This window comes from Lutjanus erythropterus, chromosome 21, assembly GCF_056507025.1.
Source record: "Lutjanus erythropterus isolate fLutEry1 chromosome 21, fLutEry1.hap2, whole genome shotgun sequence".
Lineage (NCBI taxonomy): Eukaryota > Metazoa > Chordata > Actinopteri > Lutjaniformes > Lutjanidae > Lutjanus > Lutjanus erythropterus.
Genome location: NC_139337.1, coordinates 5,929,949 through 5,950,304, shown reverse-complemented (window position 1 = coordinate 5,950,304; position 20,356 = coordinate 5,929,949). Strand labels below are relative to the sequence as shown.

Genomic DNA, 20,356 nt, shown 5'->3' with positions numbered 1-20,356 from the left:
AATTTGATCAATTATATATTTTTAATGACATTTTAAGACCAAAGCTCCATTGACTGCCCCCTACAGAAAACACTCCTGAGTTTTTTTAAAGTCAAATTGTCACTTTATTAATGATTTGTGTAGAAGCTTTGACAGAACTAAATTGCACCTTAATGCTTCAGTATAACAAAGTGCTCACTGTGATGAAGTGGTGGTGTTTAATTAACAATTAAAATCCCCCTCGACGAAGAAGTTTTCCTCAAAGACTCGGCCTAAGTATGAATGAGCTTTTGTGTCATAACATGAACAGAGCAATAAAGTGCCCTCATTCTATTATCCAGTCATGGATCACACTTCAATTCAGATCCATTCATCATTTTATATTCAAATCCCTTTAAACTGAATATAAGAAAATAGAGCCTTTAATGAAAGATGAAAATGGGCAATAACTTCTAATTAAAGTCTTCTGAAAGTGTTGGAGTTCTCTTCTGTCAGCTGAAGGTTGAGTGTTTGCTTAAAGAGCAGCTGTCATTGAATAGTTGAATCGCTTCGTTTGTGCCACGGCTGTCGCCTATAGCTAAATTTGTCCTTGTGCCTCTCCACAACCGTGTTTTAGCTTTGCTTTCACCCCAGAGTTTTTACTTACCACTACTTACGAGATTGCACATGGATGTATATAGATATTTTATCGCTGATGAAACTCTTTATGGCCCTAAAATAAACAAAAGAAAGACAAAAGACAGGACAGCAACAGCATCGTGGGGTGGTGGGTGGGTGGTTGGGGTTTTTTTTCGAGGTTGTTCCGGCTCTTATGTCCATGTACCTCTAAAGGTTCTAAGGGGAGGAAGCATTTTATCATGACTATTACGACTATTACTCTGATTATTAGTATTGATGAGTTGAAAAAGTCTGCCTTTTTCATTAGAAAGGGGCCACTGAAGTGAAAGAATGTCTTTTGAGATATATTGTACTAAAGACGCAACACTTTTGTATATGTATTTATCGTTGTGTTCCTGTAGCCTCGTGGTGGTTGTGCTCTCATGGTCGAAGGGATGAATACTTTGTGTGATTTGTGACAGCCAGTTTCACAAAGGGTGGATTAAAGGATGTGCACAACAAGATCTGAACCCAATACAACACTTAGAAAGTCTTTAAAATCTCAATAAATCTGATTATATTTAAAGCAGCTTGATTTAGAAATGTTTAACTGGCAATTTAGAGCTTAAATTGTTTAAGACATTTTAACAAAGTGTGTAGTGCACAATTATATCGACATATTATTAAATCAAGCCCAGTCTTAAGAGATGAGAAGAATGATCTGACTGGCTTTTCATTCAGGACCTGTGCGGGTTAATATGAAAATAAAACAAAGCTGAAAGGGACTGAAGCTAATGCACCTGAAACACATGACACTGTATATCACAGTGGGCACAGGGAATCTCTAGTTAGGTGTAGAGGTCAACGTATAGGCCTGTAATTCGGGAGTACTGCATATCAAAACGTACCGGCTGCAGCCATAAAGCAGCAGCCTGCCCAGGAGAGTCACACACAAACAGAGCGAGACCCTAACACATCCTTGTCTGAGGTTTGACAAGACTAACTGTAGCTGCCAGGTCGTGTAATAAACGCTCCCCCTCCCCCAACGTAATCTACCCAAGGAGCGTTCGTAGAGCTTCATCTACCGCCACTGCACTCATACCAGACATGCAAGTGTAACACTAGCTAATAATAAACACCTACTGTACCTGCAGAGCATGCTGAAAAACAACAATGGGATGTGTTAGGTAGACTTACTATGTCATTTGCAGAACCTCCTCATTGTTTTTTGTGGTTTTATTTTATTTTAATTTTTTTTTTTTCATTAATTTGAATTTTATTTTTTGGTTTGGAAAAAAAAGTGTTTATTGTGATTACTTGTTAATTAGTGATGTGATTGTTGAACATGAAATAAAATGGACTAAAACTCTCGTCTTTGTTTAACTTTCTTCTGTCCTCTGATACTGCCTAAAATACAAGTCTATGTACCGATACCGATACCTTACCACAAATATTCTTGTCAACCCTTCTGATTTCCCCAGGAGACTCCTGTTTTTCACTGCACTACTCTTGGAATCACAGTTCTCCTGTACTTCTCCCAGTTTATGACAAAATTTCAGATCTTTTTTTCCTTTTTCATTATCATAATTGTTTCTGACAGTGTATATAACCCCTACGATTCCAGGAAAGGAATGTTTTAAAGGAAATGGGGCATGCATTTTGTAAAAAATCTGTGGCATCAATTTTCCTTTAGAGGTAGGGCAAAAGATATGAAAGAAAACTGATGATTAGTTTATGCCAGTGATTTATACAAGTTCACACCAGAGGGGTGGCGAATTCTGCCTTCTTTCCTGAGAATTAAGGAGGAATCAAAGTCTCTTAAACTCAATTTTTTTTGGCTTTGAAATCCTGCCAATTTTTTAGTTGGCAAGTATGACCGCATACAACCCCGAAACAGGACACTGCTACAGTACTTTGCAGCAGCATCTCTTTTTCTCACCAGGTATTTTTACTGTCTTTGCAGGAGAGTCACAGATGTAACTAATAACTAGCATACACAAAACCAGGAGCCTGAAACCACCTAAATGCAATTCAGCCATTATTATGCTCAGTTGCACCTGTGTTTTTACATAGACAGTGAAGATGTCACCTGTGGAAAACATCAATTATGACGTCCTTGTTGGGTTACCATTTTCTCAGCCGTGTTGTGGATGTTAGCAGCTATTTCAGGGTAAGTTCTTAGATTATGTATGTATCCATACACACACACACACACACACACACACACACATATATATATATGCATATGTACATGCTAAAGCGAAGTGTGATGAAGCTGTTGAAGTTGTCTGCAGAACCAGTGGTAGAGTTCTACTAAAGCCCAAACAAGGATGGACACTGACCTCTAGTGGAGCCTTGTGGAATAGAAAAGTCATGTTTAAGTCATACTCCTTAAGCTTTAATATGTTGAAGTGTCTCATTTTGGCACCTGATTAGATAGCCGGAGTCCTGATTTCCTTACCAAACTACCTTGTAATCACAATCCAATCTCATAACGAACAATACTGTAATAAAAGACATTAATGTCACAAATGCAAGGACCTGTCTTCGATTGCACTGTGGTGTTACACCGGTGTTTAGGCCCACAGCTCCAGAACTTGCTGTGAAACCTTCCTCACAGCAACCATTTCGATATGAAATAGTAGGTAAACACATGAATGAGAACATCGCTCCTGTTACGAAGATTTAACCAATAGCTTGTTTGCGTATGACGTCATGACGTATTTTTTCCTGAGGAGGCAGTTCAGCAAACAATGTTTTGTATGTTTATGGTTGTTCAAATCAGTCCAACCGAGAAACACCGACGAGTTTTTATCGAGTGCCGAAAGTTGTGGTTCTCAAAGGCGAAAAATGTATGAAGCTGACAGAAAAACGCCGTAAAAAGTGGATTTTGAACCTTCGTCTGCGGTCTACATTCCCGCTGTAGGACTGTGGGGGCAGCAGCGCTCTTTTCAACTACGGCTCTGCCTAACCTCAGTAGAAGAAGACGGTTACTGCGGTAACGTCAACATCATCTTCGGCTGCTGACTTTCTTATAGCTAATTAACAGTTAGCATGTCGGTAGTTTTCACCTTTTTGTTGATATATTCCCCTCGGGAAACTAGCTAACTGAACATCCGCTTTGTTTTTTAGATTTTAGGGGCTTGAACTGTCGACGAAAACGACGAAGAAGAAGTTCTGTTTGAGGTATGAAACACTTAACTGCTAACATAGCGACTAGCTTATCCATGCTACTCTGCGGCAACGACATAAATGCTAGAGTTATGCTAACTCTGGTTAATGCTAGGCGTTTGGTAAACTAAAGCTAAATGGCTAATTTACTACAAATGCTACGACCGACATGAGTTTAGCCACAGTTGTTACAATTTGTCTTACAGAGAGTGTTTATTTTGTCATAACGATGAAGATGTCGGTCTGACTGTACCTTAAATTTGAATTTAGCATTAACCTAAGCTACCTGGCAGTAGACCTTGATACTAATTAAGGTTCCATTCCTATGGTCAAAAGTCAGGATGCCCTTATTATACTTATTGGCTCGCTGTGGAAGGCTCTGCTACACTAAATGGAATGGGATCTTCACAAAGTTCATCAATTAAACCTGTTTAACCTCCTATTTCATATTAATATGGCTGTTGTGATAAAGGTGTATTGTCTTATAACTTCCCAGACTTGGAATCAGTGATGTAAGTATAAATTGGGCAGCATTCAGTTGCATGCTTGCATGTCAATATATATGAATCTGAATACCTGTCCTAAAACAAAAGTCAGAGTCAATAAATCGTGAAGAGAGTTTGGGTTCTGGAATCAAAGCTTTTCAAAAGATAATGTCCAGTGAATGTAGCCGAAATTAACAGTCCCATTTCATTAAAAAAAGGCTAAATACTGAAAAAAAGATTCTTCAAGTGCAAAAAGGATCAATTTATCCATGTAGGAAAATTGACACAGAATGAAAAAAAAGTTACATTTGGTCCATTGTGAGCAAGGTTTTTGCATCAAAAAAGATGGGCTGCAGCTAACCGTTATTTTTGTTATCGATTTGTCTGCTGATTATCTTCAGAATTAGTAATTTAGTCTATAAAGCAGTTCAGTCAGAAATTTAGAAAAGTCAGAAATTGTGAAAACACTACATTCTCCATCTTTCCCTCCTCTAATCACACCATTTTAGTCGGATCAGATGTGTTCAGCCAATGAAATGCTAATCAGGTGTAGGTAGAATGAGGATGGATGGAAAAATATATGAATCTGTTTCCACCCATCAGCTCCAAATGTTTGATCTCTTAACTGGTTATTGTTATTGTTAACGTGTCATTCAGGCATCATGGCAAGCCAGCGGCCTCCCTCTGGAATGGGCCGCCCAATGAGCCGAAGTGGATCTGTGCTCCCTGGTGCTGGAAGACCCCCAACAGCCGTCAGACCTCCTCCTACAGCGATACGTGTTGCAACTGGGGTAAGTAAACTGCAGCTTGGATGCATTTTAACTTTGAGATACAAGTGGTCTTCATGTGAGGATAGTAAATGACATGGGTACAAAAGCCCAAAGGTATCAGTAAGTGCCCTAGCCTCTTTTTATATCTTAGGCCAATGTATTTTGGCAGACAACATATGTGAGGGTATCTAATGCAAAGTTCTTTTTTTTTTTTTTTTTTTTTTTTAAAATGTTCCGATTTAACAAAGACTGACATCCAAATTATCATAGATTTTGTTTACATGTTAGCAATTGTAACTCTCAAACAGCCCACTTTTAGTGCAAGGAGAGTTTGTGCTTGTATTTGTGATGTGCACATAATTAGCACCTGATTTACTAAGTCAGTATTTCATTACATAATCAGTCTATGTCTTTAGATGTTGCAGTATTTGTAGCTAGTCTTAACTTTTAATATTAATGTTTTCCACAAATGAGCTGCAGAACCCCAGTCTCACTGAGTTATATTCTTTCATTTTTGATCCAGATGGTGCCAGGTACAAGTGGTCACCCTGGTTTGAGGAGCGGCATGCCGATCGCCACCCCTGGAGTCCTGTCAGCACCGATCAAAGTGACTGACCGACCTGTGACCCAACAGGGGCTCAGCGGGATGAAGACTGGCATGAAAGGTAAGTTTCATGTGATGTCAGCCTACTCTCTTCACATGGATAGGTTTGTATTTGAATGGTTTAATGTTGAGGGCAGGCATTGTGCACCATGTTAAAACAAACATTACATAATTATAAGTCTCACCTGTCTCTATTTTTCTCTCCATCGCCTCCTTCCTTCCTTCATCCCCCAAAGGACCTCAGAGACAAATTCTGGATAAGTCCTACTACTTGGGCCTTCTGAGGTAACTCATGTTACCATTAGTCCTACCTGGTATTAATTTTTACTAAGCAGTAGTTGTTCCCACCAGGGCAACCATTTCTTAAAGGTACTTGTTGGTACACACTGATCAAGTTTTGCCATTTAACACTGAATGTTTTTGTTGTTGTGCTATCAGGAGTAAGATCAATGAATTAACTACAGAGACCAGTAAACTGCATAAAGAGATCGACAACTACAATCAGGAGAACTCTGTTTATCTTTCCTATGAGAAAAGGTGAGTGTTAGTGCTGTGATGCTTGTGATTACAGACTGTATCATCCAATTGCGTTTAGACCTTCTGCATTCAACGGGCTTAAAATATTCATAGATATAAGAAGAAATACTCATTGAGCAAAAAAGGCTAACTCTTTGTTGTCTTTATCCTTTAGAGCTGAAGGCTTGGCTACAGAGATTAAGGATCTACAAGGCCAGCTTGCTGACTACAACATGGTAAAGATTTAGCTGTTATTTGTAATTATTTTCAATGAGTAGCCACCGGAAAATCATTCTTCTTCTTGGATACTACAGGCAAACTACTGAACCAACAAATAGAACAAATATTTACAACAAATATACACTTTATGTATTGAGCTTTATCCATAATGGCCTAAAGTGAGTGCAAAAACAGGAAATGCAAACACGTAAATGATGGGAAATGTCCTGGCAGCGAAGTCAGTATACTTCAAAGATAATTAAACATAATTTCAATATTAATAGTGTCCTGGTGTCCAAATCTTCAGTGGTTTACAATGTGTTGTGATTCCCTTCTTAAATATGTGATGAATCCTACCAAATTATTGCTAGATTTTGGTCATTTGTTGATGTAAATGTAATTTTTTAAATTTTTATTTTTATTCCCAGCTGGTGGACAAACTCAACACCAACACAGAGATGGAGGAAATGATCAATGACTACAACATTGTAAGTACACCATGGAAGCAAGATGGTAACTTTTCTGACACCACCTGCTTAAAATCTATCAGGACTCAAGTCAAAGATGTGATTCAACATGCTAATTTGGGGTAAAACATGGACAGACTGTTCCTTATTGCAACTATAATGAGAATTTCCTCTCATTCCTTTCATTTTCCCTCCTCTCCTCTCTGCCAGGTGAAAGCACAGAATAACAACGAGGCTGAAAGCATTGATAGAATCTTTACTGAGCGGAGAGAGTAAGTTTTTACTTATTATTATTGTTATTATGTTTTGGTTATAACAGGGTGTCCTCTCAAACACAGTTGTGATGCTTGAGATCGCTGGAGTAAGGATTTATGTTAGGAAATCCTCTTCTTAAACTTATATTTAATGATCGTCAGATGATGAAATGACGATAAAAAAAATCTAATAGAAGAAAAAATTGAATAGAAGAAAAAATAAGTATTTTATAAGGTTTTAATGGTTTTAGTGTCATCCATAATTGGTTAATGAAACTGATTACTTGCCATGGTCATGTCTTTCATGAATGTCATGAACATGTACTGTAAATGATGTTAAACAACATTCTGAACCACAGTGTGTTCTGTGAATATTTACAAGGCAATTGTCACTTGGTTTTGAGAGCAGTGTTTAAAATGGAGAGTACAAAAAGGCTGTAAATGTTACATTGTACAAAATGATTGAAGCAGATAAAAGAGTTTGTGGTTCTGACCCACTTGTAAACATTCTTCAAAAGCATGTTAGCTAACTTTAGGCTCAGAAGCTAAAATGAAAGTAGACCTAGTTGTAAGCAGCTGGTGAATGATACTGTATGTCAAACAAGAATAAAATCTTATACAGACTTGCAAGGGAAGGTAAACAGGCAGTCCCTTTCTCTATAATAGAGCGAAATTAGTGTTTTTGACTCTGTTGCAAACAAGGCAGTTGGAGTAAAAGACTCATTCAGTGGCACACAGCATTGATTCTGCATCACATCTTTCTTGCTCTCTTAACTTGCCTTCTCTTCTGAGGACTTCTCGTAAACTTTGTCAATGAAGAACTGCTGAGCTGTTCAGAGACACCAAGCTTCTCATGACATGGTTTATCTTGGGTGGTTGTAAATTGTTTTAATTTAAATATACAAGGAGGCAACACATCTGTGTTCATACCTCTTAAGTATGGATCTGTGGAGTGCAGTTTGAGTGGTCCTTCCATGTTAGACTTGATTTGTTTGATTTGGCCGTCGTAGAGCAAGAACTCCAATTTTTATTTCATATTTATGGCAATAACGTCATTCTACAGAGTAATGTTAAAATCAGTAGAAACACTTTACATGATAACCAACATTACAATAATCATGCATTAGGACTCACAAGAACAAGGTGTTAGTGACTCCTAGAATAACAATACTAAACAGTGTGTAGAAAACAAAGCTTAATTATTTTATTTAGCTTATCCACCTGTGGCATTGTATACTGTACATATCCATCTAGAGGAAGTATTTTTTAGTACCATTCAACATCCTGCAATTAGCCATTTTTCTCTATACTTGCCATGTGAATTTGAAGCAAACTATTGAAATGTCACAAAAAGAAAAGGAAAAAAAAGAAAATGCCATCAACTCTTTTAGAGTAAGCAAGTTAGGCTGTGCAAAGCATAGCGTCATCCAAAGTTGGTAGTATAGGCTACATTAATAAACAGAGTAGAAGAAATAGAGGTTGCAAATTGGAAACTAAACCACTTGTTTGCCAACCAGGAAAGGGAAAGTTGTAATTATTCTGTCATTAAACAGTCAGTGTCAACAAAAGAAACAGCTTCTTCTTCTCTTGGAGTGTAAACAGCTGATCAAGCATGAGAGTTAAATGTTCACTACATCATAGTGAACTTAGAAAAGGTGTTTCAATCTCCCATGAAACACATCAACATTCTTGATATGAGTGTCAAAATAGAGGACGTTTTCTTGTAATTTTGTTGTTTCCATTAACCTTTTCTTATTGATACTTGAAAATGTGCATAAAAACATAGTGATGGACAATGGCTGCTGGTTCACCAGCTGCTTTTCGCATCTTCATCGCTCTCTGATGCCTCCTCTTCTACATGTCACTCTTCCCTCTTGATGTATGGATCCTCAAAATACTCATCCTCGTCCTGCTCCTCTTGCTCCTCCTCCTCCTGTACCCGGCCGTTCTCCTGCTCAAAGGTGAATGTCTGATGGTTCATATATCTTCCTGTCCCTGAGAAGACTATTGACACGCCGTTCTCCTCCTCCTCCTCATCCTCTTCATGGTATAGTCTCCGATGACGGTAGTTGTGGAAGTGCTTGTACCAGGAAGGCCCCTTTATGGCACATATGATGAGCATGGAGGTGCAGATTGCCAAGGCCACAACACATGCTGTGAACTTCCATGAATTGCCGAGCACAGGTGTCTGGTCTAGTTGGGGTTGCAGGATGGAGATGGGAGCTTAGTGAGCTTGTTAAGTTATATTTATAATAGAAGAATGGTTAAATATAAGAAACTGGGTAAAATATCCACATCTTACCTTTTTTGATTTGTTTCTGTCTTGTTGCTGTGGTCTTTAAGGTAGTGGATGAGCCCCAAGTCTGCTGAACATTGACTGGTGTTGATGGTTTCTGTGGGTCTGTAGTGAAGGTGGGTGGGGTTGATGGGTGACATTCAGCTGTAGCCTGCAAAAGATCCCTTCCAGCCTGATTTTCTGGAAAAGCACAGGTGATTTGTGGTCCCCCTGTAGAGCCAGACATAACATATAAGAGTATTTTAAAAAAAAGATATGTCATTGGATCACAGAAACAGAGCCATGATGCAAAAAACTCAGACTATGCTGGGATGTTGTCATCATCGCATGCTAACCAACCAAATGACTAGTGAATATTCACAACAATTTTAATTGTTTTGTTTGTTTGTTTGTTTGTTTGTTTGTTTGGCTGGTGAGTGAAGCAAATCTACCAGACACTTGCATATTTTACTGGTATCTGGCTGGTGCTAATTTTGTGCCCTGTAAGTTAATAATTCTCAACCGGCCTAGATCACAAGGGTCACCTGTTGGCTATTGTATTGAAAGTTTATAAAGGACCTTATAAAGGAAGTGATTACCAATCTCAACTCCTGCTGCTGTAACCTCTTCAATCGTGCTCAGCAGAGAACAGGAACAATTCCAGGGGTTTCCCTGTAGGTTTAGCACCTGATGAAAGTAGACAGGGTCACGTTAATGGATTGATAACTTTGTTAACACAACTAGATTTCTGATGGACGGCCAGGATTACACTTGTTTCTTTTCTTTTGCATAGAAACAACCCTGGTCCATAGACAGGGGGAGTGACTAAATATTTCACTTGAACACATTATTCTCTCTCCTTTTGACAATAATGCATTTCAGTTGTATTTTAAGCACTAAAGAATTGCAGAGAAGGAAAACTTAAGCTTGACACACGATTGTGCAAACATGTCACCTAATATTAAGTTTTATTCTGATAATTAATCGTCCTAATAAATTTTGGAAGGGAGTATTGGTTTACCTGTAGGTCATTTAGCCCTCTGAATAGTTGTGTGTGGAGACTTGTCAGCAGATTGTTGGACAGGTCCAGCTCTGTCAGGATATGTAGACCAGAGAAAACCTCTTTGTCCAGGCTGCAGTAACACGCAATAGCAGGATCAGTTGTAAAGGCAGTAATTATTCTAGCAGAAGCAGTGGTAGTTTAAGGTCTTAGCTAATCAGTAACAAATCTCTCGCCTTATTTTACTCTGAACATTTAGAGCGCTACAGATGACTTTATTAGTTTTTTGTTTACCTGCTGATTTTGTTCCCAGACAGTGACAGCACTCTCAGGTTTGGTACCACAGAGAAGTACTTGGCTGGTATGCTGGTAACCAGGTTACCATCCAGGTGGAGTTCAAACAGTTTGGGATAACTAGCCAGGGCCAGTCTGTCAGTGTCATTCAGTGTAATGAGACTGTCTGTGATCACCAAATCAGTAACAGTAGAACTGTTGCCACCATGAGGAATGACTTGCAGAGACTTGTTGGTCAAATTCATTATGTCCTGATAAGTAAAGGATTAATGGACAGTTATAATAATAGATAAACAATATCAATATACACCTACAGACAGACAGAAAGAAACGTAAATACAAAAAAGCACACAAAAAAACAGTAATTGTGTGATTGAGGAACAATATCATCGCTCAGGATCAGAGTGTCAGATGAAAAATCATCTCCTCTCACTGCGAGAGTGTCAGCTTAAAAATAAAACAATAGAACATTTCCTACCAGTTTGTCTTCATCCACAAACACAGCATTCACTGTTCCTACTGCAGTCAACCACAGCAGCAGAAGAGGCTGCCAGCACCATTCCATTATCGTATCCTTAAAAAAACATAAAGCACTCTGGGTAATCAATACTTTCTAATGAGCCTGTTGTACCTGGGATGCTGAGATGTTAATCTGCCTGCCCAAATGATGGAACAGCTTGTTTCTGCTGTTCCTTCTACTGACGTTTCTAGCTCTGACCTGCACACATTCATAGAATCCAGCTTGGGTAAAAGATGGCTTTGCTACACCACAGATTCTACTTTTTAGTTCCAGTGTGCAAAATGATTTCCAACTTTGTTGCATGTTATCACTAGGGTGGTGACAATATGCAACAAACTTTCAGTTTCATCACCTGATCATCATATATCATTATATGATATTATATCAATTCTTTGGGCAACAATGCGATATTTACCGATATCACAAAGTCTACAACAGTATGGTTTTGATTTGATTCAATTCAGGGGTCTACGATAAATATCAGACAATATATGTGTCCATTTAACACAAAAAGCTCAAGCCATTTTTAATTTCAAAATAGAGATGAATCGTAAAGATGACAATATCGATTGATATTTTCACTTTGCATCAATATGATTGGATCACTGAACACTAAATCAATATATCCATCTAGACTGATGTATCGTTGCACCCCTAGTTATCATGAACCATGTAGTTGTTTACACTCAGATAATAAGAGTAGAACCTGATTATAGAATTGCCCATAACTGCAATGAACAATTCTTTTTCTAAATGTTTAGTCTGTAAAATGTCAGAATACAACAGTCTAAGACCCAGACACCATTTATGTCTCTGTATATTTACAAAGATGCAATGAAGAGAAAAGATAGAAAGCCACATATTTGATAAGGTGGAGCTGGAAAATGTTTAGATCTTTTGCTTGATAAATTTCATAAAATAAATAATTGAATGACAGAGTTGTTGCAGATTAATTTTATATTACTAAATTTCACCTATTTATTCTTTTGAAGTATAGCATAGTGACAGATGTTTAAAGAAGGAGCATGTATAGCAGCAACTGGGGAAATATGTTTTATATTTTGTCAGTGAAACAGCTTTCATGTTGGGTGTAAAGGAACAGTTAATCCTAAAATCAAAAATACATATTTTTCCCCTGGCCTGCAGTGCTGTTTATCCATCTGGATAGTGTTGATGTGAGTCACAGAGTTTTGGAGATATCACCCGTAGAGACGTCTGCCTTCACTCCATTAATATTGGAACTAAATGAAACTCAGCTTGTGGTGCTCAAAGCACCAAAAAGTACATTTGAAACATTCAAAACCAGTCTCTTTCCAAAAATCATGAGCAGGTTACTCAAGATAATCCACATACCTTGTTGTGAACAGCTTCATTTCAACACTTTCATTTTAGTAGAAAAGAAAGTAGTTCTGGTATATTCTGCTTGCAGAAAGAAAGTAACTACAACATGAAACCAATAAGGTCTGTGAATTTTCTTGAGTAACCTGGTCAGGATTTTGAAATTCAATTCAATTCTTTTTTTTCCTGTGTGTGTGTGCTTTGGACATTTAGTTCCATTATATTGGACAGAAAGCAGACATCTCTATAGCTAATGTCTCCATGTTGCGGTGAACTATACCTTTAAGGTAACTAACAGGTGCTCAGTAAATACATCTTTGCGATTACTCAGTGCTGAACTCCTTTGAGTTGCTTTTATCTGTTAGCTTGTAGAACATGTTTTCTCCTGGACACTGACCTAAGTGTGAAACACCTCATGTAAACGTGGTTATCTGTGAAGAGACGTTGCACAGAACCATGTCAACTCCTTAAACAAAAGCTTAGTATGGGTGATCATGGCAGTCATGTTATTTATTTTCCCCTCTAGATGTTAAGACAAAATGTTACACACAATTAGTAATGAAAACTTAGTGTCCTGGTTGCTGTTTGATATTTTTATGTACATGTAATGAACTGAGGAATCTGCTGACGCGGTTCAGCATAAAACCTTTATCAGGATACAGTGAGTTCTTTTTGAAAGAACATCACAAAGTCATTAGAATTACACTGGCACACATACAGTGGAGTGTCTCTTATTTTCCGGATATCATTTGGAAAAAAAACAAACGTTGAACTTCTTGAACCTGATATTCAGTGAGAACAAGCACACCTGTTCCTTTTATGAACCCATGTAGATATGTGTCTGCTGACTAACCTTAAACCTGCATACAGGACAGCATCTATCAATGCTACTGTTGATTTTCTGTAATGCTTGTTATCTCAGACTTGTATCTCATTCCATAAGTTTTACTGAATAATAATCAAAAACTCTTACCTGTACTTGTACGGACACTCAGAAGAACTTGACTTCACCTGTCACCTGATGCAGCCAGCACAACAAATGACCTTTGTTCCTTGCTGCTGTAAAACCTGAAGGTTGACTTGCACACTGCTACAGCTAGATAAACATTTCTGATTGATGTCGTCACTCCTCCTTTCTTCATTTTTTCTTGTTGGAATCACCTCTCACTTAAACCTTTAAATATTGAGGCGGCTGTTTAGCTCAGTTGGTAGAGCGTCCGCCCCATGTATGGAGGCTGTCAGTCCTCTGCAGTGGCCGGTGGTTCAACTCCCACCTGTGACCCTTTGCTGCGTGTCATCCCCTCTCTCTTCACCTCCCTCTCCTGTCTGCTCTTTAGCTGTCCTATCACATAAAGGCAAGAAAAGTGTGCACAAGGTAGCAGCCAATCACAACTTATTTAAGTGCAGCAAATTCGACATATTAAACTAAAATCCACAATCAAACAACAGCTATTCAAACATGGTGGTCTCTCAAAAAACAGGCATGTCTCCATCACCAGTATAAAAGCAAAGGACAACGATGAGATACAGGAACTGATAAGAGAGGGGAGGGAGGACATCTCCTCCACACTTCCTTCTCTGAATCCGTTCTTTATCTATTTAGCTGTCTTATCTCTATCTGTCCTGGGTTTGGACCCAGAGCCTTTGTCACATGTCTCCCTCCAAATAATATTAACTAATTAAAGCAAAGCAAAAATTTAAAAAAAAATGTAACAAAAAACTCGTCTGTCTGTTGTGTTTGCTCTGCAGGAGAGAGGAGGCTATCAGGGCGATTGAAGAGGAGATCAGGAGGGAAAGACGCGTCGCTGATGAGGTTATTCAGTCAATGCCAGCCGCAAAGCAAGAGAAGTATTTCACCATGACAGCAGCCAATGAGGAACTGCTACAGGTGTCTGATGTTGTTAAATTACTGCTCTTTTTCACAAATTAATTAAGTTTTAGCAAACTGTATGCATGATACTGCAGTGATGATACATTCTCCTCTCTTCTCATGTCCTTCTTGTTTTTTGTTTTGCAGGAGCTGACTGTTCTCCAGGAGGAGCTGGACGTTCTGATAACCAGGAAGGAGGTCCACGAAGCAGTGAGTAGGGTTACACAGAGAAGTGGGGGGGTGAAAGCAAGGGTTAATATATGGATGGAAGATCCAGTGCTGTTTAAGTGGATGTCAGTGCTGATGGTAAATGCAGTCACTGAAAGCAATAAATTCTTCAGCGCTGCCATATTGACTAGAAAAGCATTCTATTAGAGTTCTATTAGTCATTGAACTGTGCCAGCAGTGCCTACATGTACCTAGCTGTTACTTTGTGGACCAAAACCCAGCATTAGGTGACCTAGAGGTGGAGAAATCCCAGCTGAAATAGCCTAGTTCTTCCTTAACACTGATGACATCACTGTGACATCACTGTAGACATAAAGAACAACAGATTTAGCAGCAAGAGTAATCTAACACTAATAATAATGCTGCCAATAATTTATCAAGTGCAAAATGGTTTCTTTCACATTTTTGTCATTACTTTCTAGTAGTATATAACAAACACTCCCAATAATATCATTAATAATTCAATAATTCATTGATAATATTTGGATACTTTTTTGGTACCACATGTGAAACAGTACAGTATCCATTAATTCTACATTCAGTCGTATCAAAAGTACCAAGTTATTAAAACCATTCATTGAAGACCTCTGCTCAGTTTTTATTGTCCTACCTAAAATTTGTCTTGCAGCAGAAGAAAACTAGACAGTGTTCAGTCACTTTTTCCTTACCAGCACTGTGTGCAGGTTGTTAATAAAAAGAAGGAAAAAAATGTACTATTTTGTGTGCTAGGACTTTTAATTGTGCTGCGGTATCAGAAGATATCATGAGAGTCATTGTTTTAATACTAGTATTCTGTCCTAATTTCAAATTCTGGTCTCTTGACAACATGAGAAGTACAAGCTGTTTTTAACCTCCGCTCTGCTGTGTGCAGGAGCTGGCCCACTCGCACATAAAGCAGGAGGTGGTCCGGCTTCATGAGACCCTGTTAGCACTGGAGGTGAAGCGAGACACCATGGAGGCTGAGCACAAGAGCCTGGGCTCCCCACAGGAGGAGAGAGAGAAACTGTTCAAACAGGTGAGCTTCACAGGAACAGCTGTGAATCAAGAACGTAAAGTTGAGTTAGACAACAATATTACATTATATTATTCGACTAATATAAACTGCATTCATTACAAACATAATCCACATTTTGTTCATTTAAATGTAATTGCGATAAACTCAACATTATTAAAATTAAATCAAGAGCACTGAATTACAGTGTCAGATGAACAATTTAATGCAGGCAGACTGAAAATAGAGGTTGTCAGTGATGAGACAGACAGGGCGACATCAACACTGACTGCAGGATCTCACACTGTAAAGAATATAGACAGTAAATACTGTATCCTAGAGTATTTTTTATTTTACAGATTTGAAGAATTAGGTTTAGTAAACAAACAGTTTAAGTTGCTGGTTTGTTTTCCAGGTGAAAGAGGACAACCAGGAAATCGCCAGCATGGAGAGACAGTATGTATTCATGTGAAACACAACATGCCATGTTGTCACACCAAAACACTGTGACTCACAACTTCCAATCAGTTTCTCTTTTATAAATTACTTGAATGAAGCCAAATTAGATCAAGTAAAGCCATAGTTAAGGTTTCAGTATCTCACAGCATCTTTTATTGGAGGTTATCAAAATATTTTTGATGGTTCAGATGGTTGGTTCATAAATGGATTCAGTTAAATGTTGAAAAACTTGTAAGTTGGTAAAAGGCAAATGCGACCTCAAAATTATGTGCTCATGAATTTGAAGCTAATCGTGTTTCTGTGTAATGTGATGTTTACTCTGTGTGTGTGTGTGTGTGTGTGTGTGTGTGTGTGTAGGCTTACAGAGATCAGGGAAAGGACCGCACAAATCACAGAGGAGATCCGGCAGCTGGAGCAGGACTCCGAGGAAGCACAGGGTAACACTGGATTGCAGTTTTTCATTTCTCTGTCACAGTTATTTCTACCTCATGTATGCTTTTGAAAAATTTCCCCTTAACGTCTGACATCTTGTCAGTGGAACACTGTAAACCAGGCATGACACTGTACACTCCATCACAGGCTTGTCAGTCTTCTTTTTGGCAATATATTAAGAGTTGAACAATCATTTTTATTTATTAGCAGATCAAGTGCTGATTATTTTTTCAATAAATTGCTTGAATAATCACTATGTTATGACAGTTTACCAAAGCCACAGGTGTAGGGCTGCAACTAATGATTATTTTCATTATCTTATTCCAACGATTATTTTGATGATTAATCATTTAGTCTATAAAATGTAAAAAAAAGAAAAAAAAGAAAAAGAAAAATGCTCATCAACGTTTCCTAGAGCCCAAAGTGACATCTTCAGATTGTTGAATCTTCATAAATGACAAAAACACAGCAAGAATGGCAAACTAATTAACTAACGATTGATCATGCTGTTTTTATAAATGAGCCTTTAATTGAACAAACCCCTACACACAAACTATATGACAATGCAACTAGTTAAAGCTGCATATCATGATTCTATCTAATAATGAAATTATTGCATGCTAATATATATTTTTTTTGTCTCTATAAGGGGAGTGCCAGCAGAAATACAAGGAGATGAAGAAGAAAGAAGAGGAAATTGACCGTAAGTTGATCATTGGATAATCGATACAGTACATTTCCATCAGTGTGTCTTCAGGGTTTGGTGTTGTTTTTTACTGTTTAAGTGTGAAAGTCAGTGTTTCCCAAACTTTTTTCTGGCAACCTGCTTTTTAAAAATGACAAACCATTGTGTCCCAGTTCCCAACAGGTCGTATTAATACTTAATTCTTATTAATAAATCTTGGGAGAGTTAATTTGTGCATTACTGAACGTTAATGACCAATCTTACTGCTATTTCCACAGCACCATATATTATCTTTATGCATGCATATACACATTAAATACTTTATAAACAAAAAAAAAACAATTCAGGCTGAGTTAACAGTCTTTTTTTCCTCCTCTCATCAGTGAAACAATATACACATTTTAAATACTTTATTAAAGAATTTCTTCCATAGTCTTTTATTTATATGCTGACCCAAATAAATTCTCTTGTGACCGACCTGTGGGTCACGATCCAGTGTTTGGAAATGAGTGGTCTAAGTTGTTTACAGAATATGGGAATATGAAGACTATCACAGTTCTATGGAAACATGCACTTTGCTGTGCTACCACCAGGAGGTGCTAAAGCCAGAGTGTTTTTAAATCCTGCACATGCTGTAGAAGCTTTAAGGTATTTGCATGACCTCATATTGGTTTGAATGCGATTACATACAGGTAGCAGTAACTGAAGGTCACGTCCTTCATGTCTTCCTTTTGTTTCAGGGTACCTGGAGTCATTCGACGAGTCCAAGGCTCAGGAGCAGGACAAAATGACACAGAGCCAGGAGAACATCGTCTCCTTACTGGAACACTGCAGCAGGGTGAGGAGCAAGGGGAGAGATGGGAAAAAGAGGAAAGGAGGGAGGGGGATGGGGGTAAGAAGGAAGGAGCAACAGGAGGAGATGAGTGGCTGGAGAGAGACAAAAGAAAATTCCATGGATGGGAATTTGAAGGGAAGTGTGGTACAGAAGACTAAGTGTGTGTGTGGACATGTGTGTGTAGAACATGTTGCGGCTACGTCATGTGGATACGGTGACAGCCAGTGAGCTGAGGAACATGCAGGAGGTGCTGGTCAGCAAGGAGACGGAGGTGGTCCAATCAGAGAGCACCGCCAGGGGACTGACAACCGGTCAGTAACTCTCCCTCACACACACACACACACACACACACACAGTCCCAGCATACCTTAAACCAAACATGCCAAACGAGCAGATGGTAACTGGCAAAGTGTCACTCTGTACCCACACCATCCAGAGTCGCAGCGTCTGCAGCAGGACCTGGAGAAGGTGCAGCAGCTGGAGGGGAAGATCACAGGTGAGCTGAGCAGCCTGAAGGAGCGCGTCAGCACCATGGAGTCTGAGCTGCACACATACAGAGACCTGGACACCCTGAGACGCACAGCCGAGGACAAGAAAAAGGTAACACAGAAACAAAAAGTTCTTTCACCAGGTTATCACAGCTGTGTACTACATGTATTTTTCTCTGCATATTCATTTGTAGTTAGACAAATCAGCTCGCTGTGAACCTTTAAATTCTGCTGATTAATTAAACTCAAAGTTATTAGGCAGCTGAACTGTCAGCTAACCACATGCATGTTGTTGTGGTGCAGAGGCTACAGGAGGAGCGTGTGTCGCTGACTCAGCGTCGGGATTCATTCAAACAGCTGCTGGAGGAGATGAACCAGAAATATGAAGCTCTGAAGGCCAAACTGCAAGAAAACGAAACTCACGCTCAGGTTAGAGCCTTTTCACTATACAGACACTGATAGAAATACAGTTTTTATTACAGTTGTCATAAAGATGTAGAATTTTGATTCTTTGATAGTGTTTTTTTATAGTTTGTATGTTGTTTTGCCAAGAATGAATGGTGTTGTATGTGACATTCACTGCCACTAGATGTCACAGCAGAGCACCACTATCTCAGACTAAAACAAATGTGCACCTTGTCTACTTAATAAAGTTGGGGGGGAAAAATAAAGAAAGCACCATCTGAATACACACTACTAATGAAACTCAGATCAGGCACGTGTCACACAAAGCTGTCACAGTGCAGCATTTTTTAAAGTTGGTATGAAATGAAAAAGGCCCTTTTAACCCTTCAAGATCATTTCATGCAAAGATTTAACAATATATGCCAAAAAATATGAAACCATGTGTGTTTATGTATTCTTAACTCAAAATCAACAACACTTTCTTCCTCTGAGACACCTTTAAAAAAATATGACATGCTTACTTTGGTTTGAACCAACCAGTTTCAGCCAGTATTATCATGACATCCACCCATCAATCAGTCTTCAACTTTTAGCAGCACAGAAGTTTATGTTACTTGTTACTTACTTGTATTATTCTGCTCATGCTAATGGTGTGTGTGTGCACTTTGTTTTTTAGCTGGCTAACCTTGAAAGGAAATGGCAACACTTGGAGCAGAACAACTTTGTAATGAAAGAATGTATCCTTCTGAAATCTCTGTCTTCGTCTGTTACTTGACAACGAGTGGATGGTTTCCACTTATCACCTCCAAAGGTAACAGTTGTGTGAGTTTGTTTACACCAGTGTTCTTTCCTTAACTGTATCATCAGTCATCGCCTCGAAATCCCAGGAGAGCGACTACGACTCGGTCGCCAAGAGCGTCTTCCAACAAGTGGCTGAGTACAACAAGAGTCTTACTGACTCCCTGCAAACCAACAGGAATTAAACACACATTAACAAACACGTTCCACTTTGAGATCTGCAGTCTGACAGCAAGTGTTTGTGTTACTGCTTACAGTTATCTAACAGTTCAGTTAATGTGGTGATGAAGTGGTTAGTACATGATGATGACTCTTACTTGTCTCCTGACAAAAGCTGTCTTAAAAACGTAAAAATTTTACTCTCAAGACAGAAGATTGTGTTTTGTCAGACTGTAGCTTCTTACTGTCCTTAACAAAATACCAAAATGTGTCTATTTATTCAAAGTTTGTAAGTATTTATCTACTGTATTTTGTATTTAAATGTATAGGAGACTCTTCTGTATTCCATGTAGGCTGATCATTTGAATGCATTTCTTCTTACTCATCTCTGCACAAACTCATACAGTCCAAGTGCTGTTGAATAAACATAACAGGAACCCTCTAAGAAAGTCTAATAATGCTGGGAAATAATTTACTTTACAATACAGTAGTAATGTAGCATGTCCCTTGTTACCCT

At 38.5% G+C, this 20,356-nt stretch overlaps 2 protein-coding genes across 2 annotated transcripts; one reads left to right on the top strand and one right to left on the bottom strand.

Moving 5' to 3' along the window:
* The first annotated feature begins 3,547 nt into the window (after positions 1-3,547).
* On the top strand, positions 3,548-20,007 carry ift74 (intraflagellar transport 74). Its single transcript, XM_084747058.1, has 20 exons — positions 3,548-3,762; positions 4,890-5,023; positions 5,526-5,667; positions 5,843-5,891; positions 6,045-6,143; positions 6,298-6,358; positions 6,770-6,829; positions 7,019-7,080; positions 14,239-14,377; positions 14,507-14,569; positions 15,459-15,602; positions 15,994-16,034; positions 16,395-16,474; positions 17,119-17,172; positions 17,895-17,992; positions 18,174-18,300; positions 18,426-18,589; positions 18,781-18,906; positions 19,559-19,619; positions 19,750-20,007. Exons 2-20 carry the CDS (start codon positions 4,895-4,897, stop codon positions 19,863-19,865), a joined length of 1,815 nt encoding a protein of 604 aa, XP_084603184.1. The 5' UTR covers positions 3,548-3,762; positions 4,890-4,894; the 3' UTR covers positions 19,866-20,007.
* LOC146307225 (uncharacterized) lies at positions 8,763-10,981 on the bottom strand. The gene is made up of 5 exons (XM_084747284.1): positions 10,632-10,981; positions 10,359-10,470; positions 9,937-10,024; positions 9,365-9,568; positions 8,763-9,255 (listed from the first exon to the last, which is right to left on the bottom strand). The coding sequence occupies exons 1-5, from the start codon at positions 10,874-10,876 to the stop codon at positions 8,924-8,926; spliced, it is 981 nt and encodes a 326-aa protein (XP_084603410.1). The 5' UTR covers positions 10,877-10,981; the 3' UTR covers positions 8,763-8,923.
* Positions 20,008-20,356: the final 349 nt, after the last annotated feature.

Excerpts from the sequence above, each read along its gene's own strand:
- ift74 (XM_084747058.1), top strand. The coding sequence starts at position 4,895 with ATGGCAAGCCAGCGGCCTCCCTCTGGAATGGGCCGCCCAATGAGCCGA. Across the intron at positions 5,892-6,044 it reads TACTACTTGGGCCTTCTGAG|GAGTAAGATCAATGAATTAA; the intron begins GTAACTCATGTT and ends TTGTGCTATCAG. Across the intron at positions 6,144-6,297 it reads TATCTTTCCTATGAGAAAAG|AGCTGAAGGCTTGGCTACAG; the intron begins GTGAGTGTTAGT and ends TTTATCCTTTAG.
- LOC146307225 (XM_084747284.1), bottom strand. The coding sequence starts at position 10,876 with ATGAATTTGACCAACAAGTCTCTGCAAGTCATTCCTCATGGTGGCAAC. Across the intron at positions 9,569-9,936 it reads AGCAGCAGGAGTTGAGATTG|GGGGACCACAAATCACCTGT; the intron begins GTAATCACTTCC and ends CTGGCTCTACAG. Across the intron at positions 9,256-9,364 it reads ACAGAAACAAATCAAAAAAG|ACCAGACACCTGTGCTCGGC; the intron begins GTAAGATGTGGA and ends AACCCCAACTAG.